General features: G+C 37.9%; 1 protein-coding gene across 1 annotated transcript in view; it reads left to right on the top strand.

Moving 5' to 3' along the window:
• Positions 1–21,125, top strand: part of MOCOS (molybdenum cofactor sulfurase) — a 184,091-nt gene that overhangs the window by 116,466 nt on the left and 46,500 nt on the right. The window contains exon 6 of the mRNA XM_008637530.2: positions 13,817–14,016. Within this exon, the coding sequence (XP_008635752.1) occupies positions 13,817–14,016 (200 nt within the window). The remainder of the gene's footprint in view (positions 1–13,816; positions 14,017–21,125) is intronic.

Below are 21,125 nucleotides of genomic sequence, written 5' to 3'. Positions count from 1 at the left end.
CACATGGCGCGCGTGTGGGAAGAGGAGGAGGGGGAGCCATGGTATGAAAGTGGCTGCCTTGGCACAGGGTGCCCCCCAGTGCTGGCAAGCCTGGCCTCAGCATCCAAACAGCTCAGTGTGGCCCCATCCCACCACAGGGCTCTCCCTCCTGCCCCATCCTTCTCCTAGCGCCTCCTCTGAAGGCTCGGCAGCCCTTTAGCAGGCTGGGAGTTGGTGTTCTCCAAAAGGATCTCCATGGTTGTGTTTGGCATCCTCTGCCAGGGGCAGCCAGGGGAGATGCTGCCTCCTGAGAGAGAGAGCTGCTTTCCTGGGAGCTGGGCACCCCAGGGCTCTGTGTTCCTTCAATCCCCCCAGGACCAGGGCAGAGCCCTGCAGTTTCACAGTGGTTTCTGGGCATCTCCAATCCCAGCACAGGTGTCCTGTGGCAACAGGTTCTGGTGAAATTAATGATTTTCTTTAATAATTTAGAAAAGCTGGAGGTGAGTAGAAGGGGGAGCATGGGGATAAGAAGGGTGTAAAATACAGTCTGAGAATCTTACAAATTGTAATTTTTAAATTGAGGGTAGCAATACCAATTCATTAATTGAATAACATCATAGGCATTTAAAAGCAATATATTTTTATGGCTGTGTTAAGTGGTTTTAAAGATATATTTTGCTCTCCTTTTCATAAATTAGTCTTGATAAAATCTTCCTGTTCATGGAAGCAGAAATTCTCAAAATCTGTCTCTTGGCATTTTGCCATTTTGTGGCAGTAATAGATCATTCTCTTCTGATGGGAAGAGTTTTAAATAAATGTCAGCTCAACAAGCAGCTGTGTGAAACAGGCTAATCCAGCCTCTGTCTTTGGGTCAAATACTCACTGTCTCTGCTGGAAACGAAATACGAAAACTAAAGAGATGAAGTCCAATGGGGTGCATTCAGTTATCACGGAAGAATTTCAAAACACCTTGGAGGATGGATCTGCATCTCGGCGCCACATAGGACATGGAAAAATGTTCTTGCTGGTTACTGCAGGAGACCTTTACAGCTGTGGAGGATCCTGTTGGCTTTAATAGTCTCTGAATACGTTACTGACTAACATGGCTTACAAGCAGCTGACATTGAAGTGCCTGATACCCCTGACACACTCCTTCATCTCTTCCTTACCTGTAGATGAAAAGACAAAGTCTGCAGGAAAATAATACCAGCATAGCCAAAAAGCCAAAATAGCTGAGCAGTGTAGTGATGTGTTTAACTTCTGTCTTACAGAATATTTTCAGATAAAATTACAAACATATCACACACACATATACCCAATTCAGTGACTATTGTACATAAAGAGCTGTGGAAATGAGGGAAAAGAAAGAACTGCATGAGACGTGGGAAACAAATTAATCCTCTGTAACAGAGCTTATCATATGGTACAAGAAAGTGTGGTATGAGTTAAGTCAAAGCTTGGTAGTTGCAGAAGAAAATAAAGACTGCAGTTGCTGTCTCTGGCTGTTGAACAAAGTGAGCCTTCAAGGTTCAGCTTTTAGTCAGAAATAATCAACATGCTGTCTTGTTACCAACACTTCTTGTTATGTGCTCTGATAAAGAAGAATCTAGGCTTTTATATTAGATCACATACTGAACTTGACAGCATCATTCTGATAAAGAAAGAAGAAAGGGAAGAGCTGTAATGAGTACATTTGGCAGGACTCACATTGTCAAGCCCTCAAAAATAAAATTTTTTATTATTTTGATTGATTGATTGGTCTGACCTTACAGGTGAGTCAAATCTCAGCAGGACCATAAAACTATAATTTTTCTGACCCTTCAATTTATAGTACCTTCCTTTTTCCTTTTCTGTTCTCTGTCCAAGACAGGTGAAATGTTTCAACACAGCTTCTACTGATCCTAGAAAATTCTGTGATTCATCATAACTTCAGGATATTAATCAATTTATTTCTTGCATATTCAAAGACACAGAAGGGAAGATGTGCTTGAACCAACATTTCTTTAATTATCTAGTTATTTGTTCCCTAGCTGTACAAGGGATGTTTTAATCCATTGAAATGTCTATCTTCAGATGGCATGTGAGAGAGTAGAACTCCATGGGACACTAGAGAGTCTCTCCTTAGATCAAAATGTAGGCTTTTCTGTCACTTCTCAACACTATGTGGAAGTTTTGATATCAGAATAGCTCGGAAGAAATTAAGAAAAACAGAACACAATACTATTACAAAGATTTGACAGCAAGAGGTATGTCACGTAAGCCTCCTCATACTCTGGAGAGCATGGTTGTAAAAGTATGTGAGAAGACAAGAAAAAGGAAAATTGCTAACCAGTGTAAAAACCTCTCAGGCCAGTGCACTGTTAAAGTTTCAGCAGTTTGCTGAAGGAGGACTTGCTGTGTAGCTGTCACTACTGCTTTGTCTCTCCTGGGGAGTTCAACTTGACTGCCTGCCACTGTCATGAAAGGCCGGCTCATCTTTCTGACCTCTGTTCTTAGTTTGTATTAACTCTCTGGTGAGAATTGTTGCAGGTCTTATAATGAAAGGGAAAAGGGTGGAGAAGCCATATCACAATCCAAGCTAATATCATCTGATAAATGCTTCATCTTATCCTGGTGTCACTTTTGGTCACCCTAAAATAGAACAACACACTAAGGTTGATGTCCTTGCAGTTGCCTTTTGGTCTCACCAATTTAGTAAAATTTCCCTGTTGAAAACTGCTTAGTAAATTCAAACCATTTATAGTAAACATTGAAGATGTTCTTCACCTCTTACAAATTATTGAGGAGTTTCATGGGAAAATTTCACTGAGTACTAGTAAAAGAGTTTGCAGATGGGAAAATTGTGGGACTGTTATTTTTCTCCTAAAAGGAAACAGGGCTGATTGTTTGCATATAGTTTTCCCCTATTGTGCCATATCCAAGATGGCAGAAGAGTTTCAGAGAGGTAAGGGAATGTACGAGTTCTGCATGAAATGCAGCCACACTAATGTTTGATACATGCAGCCTTTAAAGGCATTGCCATGCATTTAAATTCACACCTCTTAGTTGTACAAGTTTTCCTGTTGGGTTTGCAGTCAAATATTTGAACAGTTTGATTAATCACTCCACTTCTAATTGGTCTGAAGTTTGCTGCTGCTTTGAATTAGGTGTCTTCTCTCTCCTGCAAAGTACCTCAGCAGGGTGACGTAATTCCTGTATGCTCGCCACCTAGGTATGTAAGACCACCAGAGGTGTGGTGAGACCAGAAAGGTTGAGTCAATAAAATATTAGAGAGGTTGAGTCAAGAGAAATATTAGAAGCTTGGGCAGTCTGAGACAGCCATTCTGGTTAGTTCAATTCAGACAAGAATATCTGTTGCACTTAATAAATGAAATAGACTAATTAATAATCTTTAATAGGTTTAAGTACTTTCAACTACAAACCAGGGCTCCTGCCTGCTCACCTGTAGAATCCAAACCAAGACAACATTATCTACAACGGTGTCTTGTGTGCCATTGCAGCCATTCAAATTATCTCAGGTATTTAGTTAAGCACCTTTCAAGAAGGCAAAAAAACCCAGGAAGAGATGCATGTATTTCATCAACGAGTTTCGTAGTTCAAGGCTTGAGTATGGCATTTGCATATCTCGTGTTGTGCAGCACCTCTGCATAGCCAAAGGTCATGGAGCTAAGCATGTGCCAACTTTCTTTGCCAACAGTAGTAACACTCAGTGTCTGTTAGGCATAGTGGCCATATACACTGTGAGCCATTTCTGAGGATTTTCTTTTCATGATGATTTAAATAAGAAGCTCTCTTCATGGTCATACGTTCCATTTACAAAAGCAAGACTGCACTTGGTGGGGCAAGAATGAAAAGGAAAGTAATAAGGATTATCTATGTATTTCTGTAAATTGCTTCTTCCCTGAATATTTCCATTTACGAATAAAAGCTTTGTAGGTATCTTTGGAAAATACGCTGCATAAAAGAAAGAAAGAAAGAAATGCATGGTAGATAAGAGTAAATAAGTAAATAAAAAAAAACCACAGGAAGAGCTGTTATTTCTGATTTTTTCCTTCATTAGTCCTGATAGTATTCTTTAACATCTTAAAATATGAATCTCATAGAAGTCTGAAGAGCAGTAGCCACTATTACTGCTAATAATAGTGGTGGGTCTAAGAAAAAGAAGTCCAAAAACTGAGAGCTCCAAAGAAACGAGGGAAGTAAAATATATTGTTTTATTGTCACGTGTGGTGACAAACTAGAGTGTGAAGCCCCTCAGGGGAAGACGTAAGTGAATTTGGGCTCCTCCACACCACAGGAGTGTTGTGGCTTCATCCCTATGCCATAAGAAGGGAACCTTTGCTGTCTTGCCTTTTCTTTGTGACCTAAAATTGGAATTATGTGAACAGTGCCTTGAGCTGGACCTTCATTTTTAAAGCCTTGCTGTTGTTAAAAAATACCTGAAGTGGAAATGATGAGGAAAATGAGTTTTTTAAAGCCATTTGTTTATTCCTTAGCTTCAAAGTCCCCCATTTGAAAGAATTGCAGCAGCCCCTACTCTTTTTCCCTTCCGTCTGCAGAGCTCATAATGTAATGGGTTGCCATGGGAAAAGGCCAGGGCTTCCTAAGTGCATGCTGCCTTGCTTCTTTTTCCTGTCAGTGGCTCCCTCTGAGTTGGCAGCACTCATCCTTCACCGATGCCTTGCTCTCATCAGTGTTTTCTTTTAACCTTGCCCAAGTCTGTCTTCAGAGGCAGTTCCTCAGTTCACCGAAGAGCTTGATTTACAGCGTGAGACAATGAGTGGTGCACATAAGAATTGCTCATGTCTTGAATACTTCAACTCTTCTGAACTGAATCTGAAGTACAGATTTTGACTGATTTATGGTGTTACAGCTTATTGAAGCTGATATAAGGCCAAGAGTGGTTATTTTTTTTGGAAGCACATTACCTACATTCTTTCGAATGAAGCAAAAAATGGCAATAAATTACTTATAATATTAACATTTTCTACCTGAGATTTCTCTTCCAGTCTTCTGTTTAGTAGATCTGCTCGTTGAACTTACAATTGAGTAAAATACTTATTCCATACTTAGAAAATTACAAATATTCAGTCTTAATCCAGCACAATTTCGTATTGTTCATCAGCCCCTTGACTTGGAGACCACAAAATCTTCTAGGTGCGGTGGGTTTCAGAAACTCAGAGGAATGAGCAATGTAATAAAAACCTGCCAGAAGTTAATTTGTGCCTGCCAACACTGGAGGACATTCTGCTTATGAGAAACCTGGTGCTGTTTTACAGGAGTGATTGCTGAGCATCCCATAGCAATGGCTATCCTTTAAGTACTGGCATCTCACTTTTATTGCATGAACTCTTGAAGTGAGGCTGGAACTATAACATCATTGCTGAAACCTATGTGTTGAGAGTGTGTAACATTGTGCCAAAGTAGCCACTTTTTGCCCTCAGTTTTTCCTTTCACTGTCTGTGAAATGTTTTTTGTGTTCACACATCTCACAAACTCAGCAATGAACTTCAAGAGCTCTGAGCCTGTTATGTCCAGTCAGAAAAGACAACCACAAGCGGGAAAGTGTGTCAATGGGTCACCTTTTGGTCCTCACAAGTCCAGTGACTGATGTAAAGCATACTTAATGCTATGTCCTCAGGGGAGGATCTATAAAACTCACAGCAAAAATATTATATGTTAGCTATAGGTCTCTCCCATGGTGTTAGTGTAGATAATTATTAAAACAACATTAGCCTGGTTAAAAAGCCTGGGAGAAGCACTGGTGTGATTCAATTTAGCATAAGGTTCCAGAATTCAGAGCACTTTTTAATATTGACTGCATGCTTCCTAATGATTAAGACATCAAATTAGAAAAATTTCAGGGCAGTTTTCTAATTCATTGTATTTGCTTTATTACCACTGTTTCATTAATGACACCCTTCCTTCCATGGGAGCTATTATTATTATTATAACAGTACCAGCAGAAACCTAGTCTGATAATGCAAAACAAATGGCAAAGCATCCTTTCAGGCTATTAGAAAATTATGAATATCAATAAATCCAAAATTTCACTAAGAACAATGTTGTTCTTTTAATAAAAATGGATAGAAATTATTTTATTAATTTCCTGTATTCCTGAATGTTACAGATAGAGAATGGGAAAATTGAGGTTTTTTTTTTTCTTGTTCCATCACTATTCAGCCTCATGCTTAAAGATTTGTCCTCTGGAAAATTCTCTTTTAGTGTTTTGTGATTCTTGGTTTAATTAAATGAACTTGTGGTATTTTCTGTATTGCTAGGATGGGAAAGTTCTGTGGAACCTTAGAAAGAGCAGGATACAAAGGCCGCACAAGAGCAGACATGGAGCATCCCCACTACTTCATACACTGTCAGGAAAAGCCTTGGCTCAGAGATTGTCAGAGAAAAAGAGGAAAGGTGTCCAACCAAAATTATGAGTAAGGGAAAAGCTGTACTGCAAATCAATATGCTGCCTTGAACACCAAAGTATTTCACTAACAGAGAGATTCCAAAAATGTTACGTTGAATGTTTTGCTAATACAAAGCTTACAGGAAGGTAGAGTCAAACCAATGGGTACTGAGGTGTGCATTCTGGGCACAGCATTAGCCATTCTTCTTCACCTAGTCCAGGCATGGTGAGCTTTGAAGCAGAACTGATTTATATCCTAGCAAGGCTTTAGATTGGGACCTGTCAGCTTAGGAAGGAAAGGAAGGAAGCTGTCAGGGTTTTCAGAATATTTTAAATGGTTCTCTTGGTGCTGAGGGAGAAATTTCCTCCCACAAACACCCCACATTTGGATTTCTCTTTATATCCAGTTTATTTTTGGTGAAGGTTGATTGTATCCATTGGTCTGCACCTCCCCTTAGAAGAAAAAAATAATGAACAACCCACAAAACTGTGGAGATGTTAGAAAATCATGAGGCTGTCAAATAGCAAAAAGTCTGCGTCTTATAGAAAAGTTATTTTTCAGAAGAACTCAACTTAACTGCAGATTTGATTATGGTTATCAGTTTAGGCTAGCAGAAGATGACAATGGTTCTCCTTCAGCTATGTTGCAGTGATGAGAAAGTTGTTGCTGACTCGAATAAGTAAGTTAGAAAATAAATAAATAAATAAATAAATGTTCATGCAAAATCAGAGTCAAATTAGTCTTATTGGCTTGAAAATGTAAGATTTACTTCCCCATCTTTAAATGTTTTCTAAATGTTTTCATTATATAACTGTAACACAAAGAAAGAGTTTTATGCTCTGCCTTATATTAGCAGACTAGTTGTTGAGAGTTAAAAATTCCAGGGAACAAGCAGCAGTAAAGCTTCCACATGCTGACTTCAAGGAATTGTGCATAGCAGGCTCCATTAAACAGAGGACAGAGACATTTCATAACAAAGCAGAAAACAGGCCTGTATGTAACATTCAGGTTTCTAACAGCTGCCAGGAGAATTCATGTGCTTTTATAGTACAAGCTTCTCTTGCATTTCGTCCTTAAGATGACAGAATCATAAGCAGAAGTTGTTCTGCTGGACTGAGAAAAACCTTGGGAGATAAAGCCTTTAGAGGTAAAATGTGAGTATGACATAAATACTTACTTTTAGGGATGATTCTGTTGTTCTCACAGAAATCTCTGTGGGCTCATGTCATCTAACACTCTGGAGGTGCAGTTTGAATGCTGCTTCCATGAGATGTGCAAAGCATTCTGCCTTTTTAAGAAAGACTCCTCAGTCATCTTTTATGTTGCTCTTTTTATGGTTTGAAAAGTCATCCTGAAATTATTACTTCTGCTGAGAGTATGGCATGGGCACAGGGAAGAAAAGGATGGACAGAAATACATACCCTCCCTTGACTCAAAAAAGAAATCTCATAATAGCAACCAGTAAATTAAATGCATCTTACATGAAGTTTATTTGAATTCTTAGATAGCTATTAGTCTAAAAAGCAGTTAACTGAAGTTGAATTGTACCTGTAATTAAAATATTTATACTAAAAGTGAGTCAGACATGTACAACTTCCCCGCTTTCATGCAACTCCCAAGAAATTTTTAAAAAAGCAAAGTATTCGTCATTATGATGTTTGAAAATTAGTAGCTGCTTCTTTCAGAATGTGCTGCTCATTTTATTTAGAACAAAGACTTCGAAACTCCCCTCACTGTGGGAAAACAGAGCGTGAATTAGCTGCTCTAAAGAAGTGGGAGATGGGGCATCAAAGAGCCTTCTGTTCATTAAGATAAACACCGAATATGTGTTTCATGTTTGGTTTCAGTATAACATCCTGAATAGAGGATTAAGCAGTTGCTTCCCACAGTCTTAAACTATTGAGATGGTGTGGGAGAAGGAGGAGAATAAAAGGATTTAAGCTATTATGCAAAGAATTAGTATTGAGAGAGTGAAAGGTCCCCCTATTACCCATTGAATTCTGGATGGATTTAGTTGTGTTGAGAGTGTGACATAGCTCTCTGTTTTGGACACACAGAAAGTACATAATTAGGTTGCAGGAGTCCATCTGAAGTTTCAGTCTGAACACTGATCTTGTGAGATGGATTCTTGCCAGTCGATTACGTACTTTCAAACAATATTATGTACTTTTCAGGAAAAAAAACACCATTGTTTCATAACCAAAATTTTCTTTTTATGTAATTCTTTTTGTTACATCTTAACTTTAGAAAGAAGCCTGCATTATATTTTTAGAAGTACCAATGAAAACTGGGGACACAGATTTTACCCTTCTTGCTCTCAAACACAGTCACCTCAGCTGCAGAAACAGTCATGGTCCACCCCACTTTGTGTTCCCCAAACCAATTTTTATTACATGTGTTTTATAAATCAGGTTGATTGGACTGGTCATGTGAGTCAGTATGAAAGTGAGGTTTGCAATCTGTCCATGCCTTATGCCTTTTCTGTGAGTGTGGATGATAGATATTTTTATGAATTGGCTGGTAAGCCATTTACTGTAGTTTATTTTGAATTAAATGAATGATATTTTGTTAACAGTTATGGCCACTATTGCAGTTCTCTTACATCAGAAGAGCTTTTTTATGTTGACACCAAGGAAATGTTAATGTGCTAATTGTAAAGCTCAAGTTCCCTGAGGGGTTTTTAAGCCATTAGTTCTGTTTTTAAAATTAATGTTTAGTTTCTGTTAGCCAACCTGTAAGCACATTTTCATATTTTGGGATTTTTTAATATATATATTTTGTTTACTTCGTTGTAGCTGATTAGAAATTACATACCTTTTTTCATATATTTTTTCCTCTAGGCATCTGTTACTCCTCACTCTGGGAAGCAGGCAGTAGCTAGATTTGGTCTTACTTAGGGCAGCTATTCTCATAATTTAGGGGGGAAAATCCCACCAGGAATGGGCGTATTTAATATTTTTATTGATAGCTGTAGAAGCTCTACCAAGGGATGACTGATCAAGTTGATTATATTTTCTTCTCTTTCTTTTCTTTTCTTGTATTTATAACATTTCAGGGTTGCACTTCAGTGGCAGGGAGTTGCATAATCTTGAGAATATTTGATTTTCAGGTCTGCAGCATTCTGCTTAAAACAGGAGTGATAAAGAATAGCAGTGGTTAGGATACGTTGTTTAATGTGGTTTAAAGCTGAAGCACTCAAATTCGCAAAAAATTACCATTACCAAGTTCATCCTCAAGAGATTTTTTTGTGGGGAGAATAACACTAAGTAGGTGACAGACCTCAGTCAGAGACATCCAATTCTATGCATAAATGAACTCTAAAACCACTCAGAAATTAATCCTAATGTACACTTCTTGGAGGAAATGAAGGAAGGACTCCAAGTGTTTGACAGGATTTCCAGGTTCCGTGGTTTCATTAGCACATTGACTCACCGGTCCTGCGTGGTGATCTGTCTCGTTTGGGATTCAGTAGAAGGTGGCTACATCTTGGTTTCACTCCCTGCTGATTGGTTTGCTGAGATTTCAGCTCATTATTTCTCTGCCTCGTTGCTATCTATTAGGTGATGCTGACGAATAGTGAATCACATTGATCTTTCTCTTATCCAGAGATAGACGGAAGATTGGATTCACTGGAGTGATAGAGAATTTGTCGCTTAAACCTCAATTTCTGTGGCTTTTTCACACTGAGTTAGAACAATAACTGTATATTTGTTTTATGTCTCTCTTCTTCTTTATCTCTGGTATTTAGCTTCTTGTAATAAGAGAGATAAAAAATGTATTTGAATGCTGATCACAGAGGTTTCTGAGTGCAGCCTGAAAACCTTAAGCACCAGAGCTTTCATTCTAGAGGCTCATTTTCAGTCTCTGCTTTATCTTAATCTCTTTATTCAAAATCTTTTATAGGTGTTGACATATGCCTATTTGTCTACAGCTCTTTCAGGAAAAGCTAACATTTGAACATTTGGGCTGCTGAAATCCTGGTTCTTTTGGAGAGGAGATGATATTCCATTACATGTTTGCCATTATGTAATGCAAAATCAGGTCCATGCTAACTGAGAATCATTCTTCACTGAATACTTGTTGGACATCTGTATATCTCAGACGTCTCTGATTAGATAAAATTCCACTGGAAAAAAGAAAATCTTACTCTATTTTGCACAGAACAAGCAGCTAACAAGACAGAGGTGATGGAGATACAAGATGTTATCACCAGGCAAGACAAGCAGTGGATTTACTATACCGTGATGACAATTGTGAATAGTTTGGATGCACATAGTTTGTACCCTCTCGTAAGCGTGACATAACTTCTCCTTCTCTTCCAGATGACTTAACTGTCCCACATTCTCAAACAGTCTCTGTGGAGAGGCATAGGCCCACATGCAATTCCTATGGAAGAGCTGACATTACAAATTTATCTGTGGGCTATCCAGTGCAGTGGCACTCTGAATTTTCCATACTGGAACACTGTTAGTTTCCATAACAATACCCAAACTGAGGTAAAAGATGGGATGGCAGATCTGATAGGAGCTGACCTATCAGAATGCTGTTGTGTGCAAACATACATCAGCGATATGAGGGGTAACAGCATCTCCACAGGTTTGCTAGATTACTTTGGCAAGGAGGTTTGTGCACAAAAGTACAAACTTGCTTTGTCAATCTGTTCTGCTCAAAAACTTTAGCACTGCAGAAGTATATAGCATTCTTTGTAGCAACAATTTATGTGGAAAATCTGGTGCTACTGGGAAGAAGAATTAATTAAATGATCGTGTCTGGCTTAATGTAATGTCAAAAAACGCACATGGAGACAAAGTAGTAAGGGGCATATTAATCCACAGAAACGCAGAAGTTTCCCTTTTAACAGTGTAGTCCTTACGATTCCGCTATAGCAAGAAGTCACTAATGAGTGCAGACTGTGGACTGTGAGCATTCTTTGTGCTGAATGTGTTCCTACACACATTACACTCATAAATACAGTGGATGGTATTAGATAGACTTCATCTGATGTAGTTTAGACATTATGGAATGCATTTTAAAATAATTTTTAAGAGCGACTAGATGCAATTCACCTTAATGAAATAATGCAGCAGTAAGGAATAAAATCCCTAAACTGAGAAGGAGTCAAGGCACTTGAGTCCTTCCTAGCACCTTCTTGAGGTGAAGTATCAATGAATTTCCAAATTGTAAGTCTTCCAAAAGGCTTATGATGTGTTACTACTTTTATTCTCAAACAGAGATTTGTTCTGGTTTTTATTTTCTCTTGCTCACATTCTTGTCTCTAGAAGGGAGATGAGGTAAGCACTGGATTTATGCAATACGCAGTATAGATAATTTTGTTGAACAAAATAAAAATAAATTGGATCTATTTTTTGAATATATCCCTTTTTCTGTCAGAACAAACTTCAGATTGTTGGCAGCTTTTCCATAAGGTTTTCTGTGACATCAGACCTAATTACCACCTATTCTGCTACTTAAAAATATGGGACCCTGGCAACACAGCTTCCTTTCTCCAATCACGGGGCAGGAAAGCAACTGCAGGCTATTGCATTTGGATTTGTCAGAATAAATAATTAAAAGGCTCATCAGCTTCTTGCTAATGAACAAGGAAATGTGATTAAGAAACTTTAAAGGAGAATAGCTGAAAACAATATAGAAATGATAGCAGGATGATTGCTCTGAATGAGTGACTGAAATTTCTGAAGAAGAGATTTCTTCAACCAGGCGCAAGGACAGTAGTTTAATCTTCTATTAAAAGATTCCTGACAATTTGGAAAAGCTCTGAATCAGGAGATTAGACACATCTCAGAAGCTGACAAGGCAGTCACTTCTCTTAAGACAGCTACTTTCTGGCAAATGCTCAGAAATAACTTTTTCTCTGTGTGGTTTTGGTCTTCTTTTTCGCTATTTCAAGACTTCTACCCAACAATGACTAGGACGTTTCTGACTAGGCAACCTTTTATTCTCGGAGACTCTGGAAATACATCTTTCAGACCAAAATGTTCTAGAGATGCTTGCCAAGTTTACTGTGGCTAACATCTAGAAATTGCACTGATTAGCTTCTGGCATGCTTCCTTGCAAGTGCTATGCATGTTAGTATCTCATTAGAAATCTTCTTCCTCATTATTATTCTTCAGCACCAAAAAATGTACTTCCACCTTACATCTAATCTGTTTCTATGCTTTTAATGTATGCTCTCCCAACTTATCCAAAGGACATAGCACATGATAGAGAAACTCAAAGAATAGTGAAATAACAGATGCTGCTACAGTTCTTCTGCATGTCAGAAGAAATATATCTTTTTTTTCCCCTTTATATACATTCATAAATGGCACGGTCTTTTTATGAATAAAGGCACAGAAGTCAACAAGATTACAAAATTTCAATTCAAGGGTGGAAATTTCCAGATACTCAATATAAAAGTAATATGCACAAAAGTGAGATTCATAGTTACAAAGATTAATAAAAAAAGGTAAAAATAAAATGTGAAACATGCTTTCGAGCTTCAAAGAGGATACTCATTTTTACAGGAAAAACTCTGGGTCTAAAACCCAGAAGGAAAAATGCTCTTCTACTTCAAGAAGTCTTTGGTGATTCTTTACCTTCTTTTGTTCTTTCCGCATGATGTAGACCCACCATGGTGCAGTGCATAGTGTGCATAATAGAAGCCCCTTCAATAGGGATATCTAGCAAAGGCACAACCTCTCCTCAAAGAGCAGAGATGTAGAAGAGATCTTCATCTGTCAGGAATTCTCTGAGGTTCTCTTTTCCAAAATGTACAGTGTAGGAAAAAAAAAAAAGTTTATTTCCTCTTTATGTTTTTCTAGGCCAAGTTCTGTAAAAACTTGTGTGTAAAGTTTCTCTTGAGCCCCCAGATTGCATGGATGTAGTCAATGAAGCATTCACAATGTCCTTTTTCTTCTACAGAAAGAAGTATTGGAAGAATAATTCTTCATTAATCTAATAAATTCCTTGTAAAATGACATTTTTATTTTGTCATTACATTTAGAATTTTATTATTTTCATTTTATCTCAGACATAACAGTTCACTTTCTGTGTTGTGTTCCCATGATCTCCAGAGCGAGATCTGGAGAAAAACTTGCTTTTCAATTTATTTGTGTCAGAACATCTTAGTTTTATGTATAGACTGCAACTATAAATCTCGTAATTCCTGTAATCCATTTCCGTGAAACTTTAGCTTCCTAAAGTTTCTACAGTAGATTAACTGTAGATAAATCCTTGGTGCAACAGTACTTCTGAAACTTCTACGTGAGAAAAGAAACATTTGAAAATTGTATATGCATTTAAAGAAACACAAAACTATCAATTTTGTACTAATTGCCTCAGACTGCACCACTCTGAAATATCATCCTTTTTTTTACATTGCCATAAAAATAATGCACCTGACATGTACGTGCACTTTTCTTTTGTAGGTGGAATGGAGAAAATAAAACAACATACTTTTGCATTAGCTCACTACACCTATACTGTGCTGTCTAACTTGAGATATGCCAATGGGGCTCCTGTAGTACGTATTTACAATGATACAGACTTCAGCAGTCCTGATGTCCAAGGTCCAATCATTAATTTTAACGTGCTCGATGAAAATGGAGAAGTGGTCGGCTTTTCACAGGTATGTTTTTCTTTTGTCTTAACTTGAGTTTATGGTTGTATTTTAAGCATATTCACAGTGAATTCTTTAGCCTAAAAAAAATCCTTTATTCATAGTAGTCCCTTCTGAGGTTTTGGGTTTGTTTCTTCATAGCTCTGCGCCATATATACACACCATTTTTAAAGCAATAGAAAGAATCCAATAAATAGTGCTAGCACAATACAAAATACATAATAGCCAGAGGCAATATCTTACAGATTTATTACTCCACAAATAGGAAGTTTGGAAGTGGGCTGTTTTAACAGGATTGTTTGACTAGGCAGTTTGATTTTTTGTTGGCTTCCTTCTCTAGAGTTCTCAAAATTGGGAATTGAAGAGCAAGTCTGGAAAAGCTGATTAAGAGACTGCCTTGGAGCTTTGACGTATAAGTGAAATTAGACCTCAGAATATTGCAGTCACCAATGAAAGAGGAGTTCTCTTTTCCCTTCTGTTCTAACTATTGCATTCTTGTAATATTCCTGAGGAAACATGGAATAAAGTTGAATGATCAGTGTAAAGAATGAGATTCAAGCTCAAGAAATCCTTAAATGCTGTCTTTCTCAGCAGCATTTTGTAGCCTTTATCCATCAGGTATACCAAGTATCTTTAAGATGAAACTTCATTAACCTTTTTTCCCTTCAGCAGAGAGGTAATGGTGTGTGACCATAACTGTGTGTGTGGTTGTGCACCATGTAGGCAGTGGGTCACAGAGGTGAGAGCAGCTCACTTGCTCATCAGCAGAAGGCAGAAAAAACACAGTTCTCTTGTTTTACTGGATTCTTCTTTTTTTTCCTTGGCTGCCTGAGAGAACAGGATGAGGAGGGGAACATGGAGATATGTCTACAAGAATGAGATCCATTTCTCACAAAGGAAAACAGAAGTGAAGCACTTGCTTTGTGGTCTGCAAGTGTGGAGTTTTACATTTTTTTAAAACATTTACGTGAGTAACATGGGATGGCCAAATGTGTAGTACTCAATAAGCTCTTCTTAACATAAATCTTTTTTTAGACAATGCTACCAAATATGGCAAATCCTCACCACATTTCATTTCAAAGCAGTCCACATTTTAGGAGTGAGTTAGTCATTCATGCAGCCTTCAATATGTGTGACAATGTTCAGAAAAGGCTGGAGATATTAACACAACTGAGTTTGTAAAACTCCCCAAACACTTTGATGTTGCTTCTGTTCTTTGGTTAAAACCAAAACCTTTACTTTGATTTCTGATTTCCACAATTTCTTAGTAAAAATGGCTCATCTGTGTTTCAGTTTTTAAAACTCAACTGTACCCTCAAATTAAAAATTCTTTTATAGTCTTAAGAATCCATTGGGCCTGTTTGCTCCAGTGGCTGATCATAAAAAGCTTCTTTATTGATCTGTATCGTCTGGATTGTGCTGTTCACCAGATTATCGAAATTTCTGGCATATGTAGAATGAATAACTATAAAATTTTCAAACTCATCCCAGTCACATCTGCAGTGTCTGTTAGACTACTTTGTTTAATTAAAATAATGTGCAATTTAATGATTTTTAGAAATTAATAAGCAGCAGCACTATTCTTTCCAAAGCTACAATGTGTGATATATATATAATTGGCTTCTTTATGGAATTAAATTCTTTCATAGACACCTTATAGAAGTTACGGGGGAGAAAAGTCTTTGCTGCTTCTTCTTTATGATTACAAACAAAACACATACAACAGAAAGAAAGCTTCATCTTTCAACAGAAAGTAAGCAGTCAGCTGCATGCATGTCTAAAATTAGACAGGTTTATTCAAATCAAAGTTGAATCCAATACTTTTGTTAATGGTTTGGAAGTGAAATAGTGTCCCCTGCTTTGGTTGTGTCTGTGGTCTGTACATCCATGTGGATGCACTGGGCAGTCTCCAAATGCAATCTTGTGGAGTCAGGAGAACACAGTTTCAGAAGGCTCTGTAGTGGTTTGGGGATTTTTTTATGAAGGGAAAATTGGATGGTGTTTCTATCTGACATACCTACTACTAGTGGGAAACAGTTAATGAATCAGGAGGTTATCTTTGTATATTAAAGGAGAAATGACAGACCATCCTATTTCTTTATGGATGATATCCCATCTATAATTAATTACTTAAAACCAGGCATTGAACCAGTTCTATTTGTCTTTCTGACAGGCAATTGTTATGTGTCCATTGCCTATTGTAGGGCACAGTGTGACTGGACATTAACATTTCGTAGCTTGAAAAGGACAATATGGCTAACTGATTCCAGAGAAAATATTATGAGGAGGCTTGGAGCAGTTTATTTGGAACATTTGAGATTGGCAAGAAAGACTTCATAAGTAGATGCTGTCTTCAGAGGATACCAAGCTTACATTTAAGCCTCAAGATTTGCATAATTGGCATGATATTCAAAACTCTGAACTAAGCCCAAGATATTTAGGATGTGAAAGGCATGTAGTGAAATACATGACATGTAACACCGCTGCTGAAAAATGAAAACAGAGAAAAAATTATGTCTTTCATCTGTGTAGCAATGGGGAAGAAAGTTATTCTTACCTGCTCATATGATTGAAATCCATTTCTCAGTGTTATCAGTTTAATTACCAGAGGTAACAAGATTGTGCCACTAAACACAAACATTCTTGAATTACATACATGGGGTCAATTGCACCAAGAGGAAATACCCACAGTCTCATGTTCATCTTTGAGTAAAACTTTCATTGCAGCACTGAAGAGCAAATGAAGGCATTTCTTTAAAGTGAGAAACAAATAGCCACACCATGATTGCACTCTCAGAGATGGCAGCAATTTTTACAGCCTCCTGTCCCAATATATATGATATAGAGTATGTGGATGTTAAGAAGTGATAGGGTGGGAGTGAAATAATTGTGGAAGTTAGTTGAATTGCTATTGCTTTTTTGTTTGAATGTTTCTTTGTGACTGTTGAAGGGTAATACCGTCTTAGAATATTATACTTGGAATAAAATTGTGTTATATACTATATGTATCATTGGTTTAATTGACAGTTTAATTACTAGTTTAGGTTTTTTGGCTCTAAATGGTAATTAAAACAATTAAATAAGAGGGACTTTCAGACTCCCAACATCCATAGTCACTCACTAGCTTTGGTTTTAATTTAGATTTTTCATGATACATTTACCTAGCAATAAAACTACTACAGTTTTGAAATTTCCATAAATCTCTTGTCTTTAAGCACTAAAACTGCATTAAATTTCCTCCTTTGAGCTGCACCAAATACTTTCCATGAAATTTTTTTCCTTCGGTAAAGCTGTCTCATAGACTACTATTGGTAGTAATTTGTTCTTGAAATCACTTGGGAGGACACCTGTATTCTTTTCACGCAAGATGCCTGTCCTCTGCAGTAGCATCTCTGTCATTTTGTTATGTGTTTATTTGCACTGCAACATCAAAAAGCCCCTGTTACTAACAGGGGTTGAATTATGATGAGTACTTGACAGGCCCAGGACATAAAGATGGCCTTTTTGCCAAATGGCTTCTTCATATATATACTTGTCTAGTCAAGAATGGATAATTCCCCAGCATTATGGTTTTTGCTGCTAATGAAGTGTGGACAGATGACAGACTGGTAATTTGGAAAGATGCGAAAGTGCAGGGGTAGAGATGAAAGACGTCTGCAGGATAGAAGCAGAAGAGTTGACATTAAAGCAGCAAACTGCCGATCTTCTGCTTCCTTGTGGGGCTACCAGAAAAAGATAAGCAATCAGCCCTAGATTTTAAAGAGGGGTTGTGATGTAACAAAAAATGGTGTTACAGATATATACCTGGTGCTGAGCTAATGCAGCAAACTCTTCACACGGAGAATCATCAGCAGCTCATTTATTAACAATGAATATTTGCAACCTTCAGCATATATGAATGCCACGTGTTCTGTCATCATCAAGTCTTTTCCAGCCTCTGGAACACTGACAGCAATGACTCAGCTTCAGTTTGCATCCTTGCCATCTTTTTTTTAGTAAAAACTTGAATAGGACTCTATGAAGTCCAACCTGATCTGAATGCCAAAGAGATGGAACGGTCATAAGAGAACAACACAGATTTGAAACAATGATACACACAAAAAAAGTGGATTTCTTATAAACTGGGTCTCTTCCATTTGCAGATATGATAAAACATCACCATCTCTGGTCTGCGAGATTTTTATGCTAACATTATTTATAAAATTTTCTCTTTGTTTTGATAGGGAGACAAGACCTGTGAAATTCTCTTTGTACATTCAGTAGATAATTGCAGAGTAATATTATAATTCCTTCATATTTTATTCTATAAAGTCAGTTTGGAAGCTGGAAGAGTGGAAAGAGGTAGGAGACACAGATGGACAGATGGAATTTCACCTGAAACATTTGTTGAATTATATGCACTGGAGAGCTCTTACCCAGCCACACCTTTCAGTTCAGTGTTATGCCACTAGTCAAAAATAGTCCTTCCCTTATCAAAATTTTCTTTTTCCACTCTGATCTTCTGAGACAATATTTTTTTCTCCTCCTGTGTGTAATGGAGCTAGTAATGGGCTTTAAAAAGTGAGCAAACCATCATGGCTGTCTTTTGAAAAATGGCCATCATTTCACATTTTAGCTGTGGATTACCAGCATCCATCCCTACTCTCCTTTTTCACACTGCCTCCTTTGCTTGGAGCCTGGACCTAAGCACAAGTAACTTGCTGTGATTGGCTCACCTGCAAAAGTTCCCTTGCTATATATATATTCTTGCCATGTCCCCTAAAAATCCTGTCATGGAGGGAATGAGCATCAGTCCATTAGCAGTCTCAGCCTTCTTGCCTACCACTTCACACTTGTGTGTGATAGACAAACTGCTATAACAGGAATAGCTGCCAAAGACAGAGAATGTAAACGTTTTGGTTTGCCTAAGGAAGGCTCTTCTGCAGTGTTGCATATGAATGAGTTTTGCCTCTCAAGACTGAGAGCCCTGCTCACATAGATTATAATCAGTTTTGTCTAGGAGCCTACATTAGCATGTCCTGGCTCACCCTCATCAATCCAGATTGAGTGAAGGGAGGTCTAGACTTTGAGTTTACTTTCTTCACTCATTTCTCAATTAAAGAAAAAATCAGCATTTCTCAAGAGACAACTTCTAGTGTGTGTCCCTTCAGTTTAAATTTATAAAACAGTTCGATGACTGCTCTTATTATGGCATGTGCCCACTGTCTCACTTACCTTCCTCTATCTCAACTGCCCTTGAATTAATGTAAGGATTGACTCGATGACCCTCTGCTGGGTTTTTTCCTTTCCTCCCTTGCTTTCTATCATTCTGAAGTGAAGACCAGGGTTTTCCATTGGAATGTGTGGCCTCAAATCACTTACATCCAACCACTCACCGTGACACTCTTGGAAGCCTCTTTTCCTACCCTGGTACCCTCTTTCTGCTAGAAGTACATGTTATGAGTATAATCTTTAGTTCCTGGTCACAGAATACTCTGAGTTGGAAGGGACCCACAAGGATCATCAAGTCCAACCCTAAGTAAATGGCCCAGATGGGGATAAACCCCACAACCTTGGTAGTAGTAGCACCCTGGTTGATGAAGGCAAAATCAGAGTGAGATTCCCCCAATAAATAAAATTTTGTTTTCCTTTTAACCCATTTATCCATCTGTATCCAAAGCATTCTATGTTAGTGAATTGCCTTGTAAGCAGCTTAGCAGCCAAGCCAAATTCTACCCTGTGGTTTGAGATGTAGAGGGAGAAAAATCTATCTTAGAATTGCATGGTCATCTTTACTTAAACATTTCTTACCAGAAGCAATTTGTTCTGGAACTTAGCTATAGTCAGTACTACAAAATATTTCCTAGTAATTAAAATAAATTTCTCACAGTGCAGCTAAAGTCCATTATTACATGTATTGGGCAAAGAAAGACACACCAGTTTGGGCAAAAAAGCAGAAAAAAGAGGATTTCAGATATCCAAGGCAGGGAAGAATCGGACAAGCAGCATGAAGCAGTGTTGTATGGGTGAGGTGTGATGAGGGAAGAGACAGAGCTGTATATGCAGGTAGAAGTTATTCCATCAGTTTGTATTTGAACAGATCTGCAAACAAAAGTAACATGGGACAAAGGGGTGTGAGGCAGGATGGGAAATGCACAAAAAAGTAGCTGCTTTAGGTAAATATCATGGTGATAGCTGGTTCTGGAAGAGCTTTCATACTGCAAGTACACTTTCTTTGCTTTAGTTGCACAATATTCTCTTTTAAAAGCTTCCTTTTCCTTTAGTAATATCTTAAGTAATTGTTTAGCTGGACTTAGATTAGTAACCAGGACCCACAAACAGCCAGGTAAAATGCCCTCCTGCTGTAGGCTTTCAGTGTCACCTTGAGGGATTCAATACCTTATCTTCCCAATTTACTCTCACCTCCCAGGAGTGGAGAGAAAATATGTTAAATACTGTCAAATCTTCAGATATCAAGTGGCGGATACATTTGTATATACACACAGCTGGTTCAATACATATTCATATCACTGCTTATCATTACCTGATAAAAGCGACCAGGCAATACCTGAAGTGGGTCGATTTCTTGAAATAATTGCTGTTTGTGTCTTAGATTGTATTTTTAGTTGCACTAGAAGATCATCTCCAGCCCACTGTACACATGGTGCATAGGTACAGAATAAAAGCAATGGCAACATGTGAACGACAGGAGTGAAGGAAAGAAACAAGCTGCAGCATTTCCCATGCACAGGAAGTTGCTACCAGGTCAATTGGATCAGATTGACCAAAGCCTGGTACTACTTGTCAGTACTCATCTGGAAAGTCATACCACAATATGAAAAAAGTGGGCAGTGATGGGGGATACCTCCTACTTCATTTAATCTATTTGAAATAAGTCTTCATAGAAAGTTATTAAGCAAGAGATCTTTGCTGCTCTTCATATTTAATTCTTTTATGGTTTTTTTCCCCCATCTGTTTCTTTTTAGTTCTGTGTAAAACAATAATTCAGTTTTGTAAGTGCAGCATTTTTTCATCTGGGCCACAGAAAATGGAAATCCAGCATTTTTTAATTCCAGCTAAGAATGTCTTTGCAGCAATGGTCATATGACTCTGAGCTAGTTACACTAATGCTTTTAGAA

Source organism: Corvus brachyrhynchos, unplaced genomic scaffold (genome assembly GCF_000691975.1).
Source record: "Corvus brachyrhynchos isolate BGI_N302 unplaced genomic scaffold, ASM69197v1 scaffold7, whole genome shotgun sequence".
Classification (NCBI taxonomy): domain Eukaryota; kingdom Metazoa; phylum Chordata; class Aves; order Passeriformes; family Corvidae; genus Corvus; species Corvus brachyrhynchos.
The sequence above is the reverse complement of the archived record's forward strand: the minus strand, read 5'-3'. Positions and strand labels throughout refer to the sequence as shown.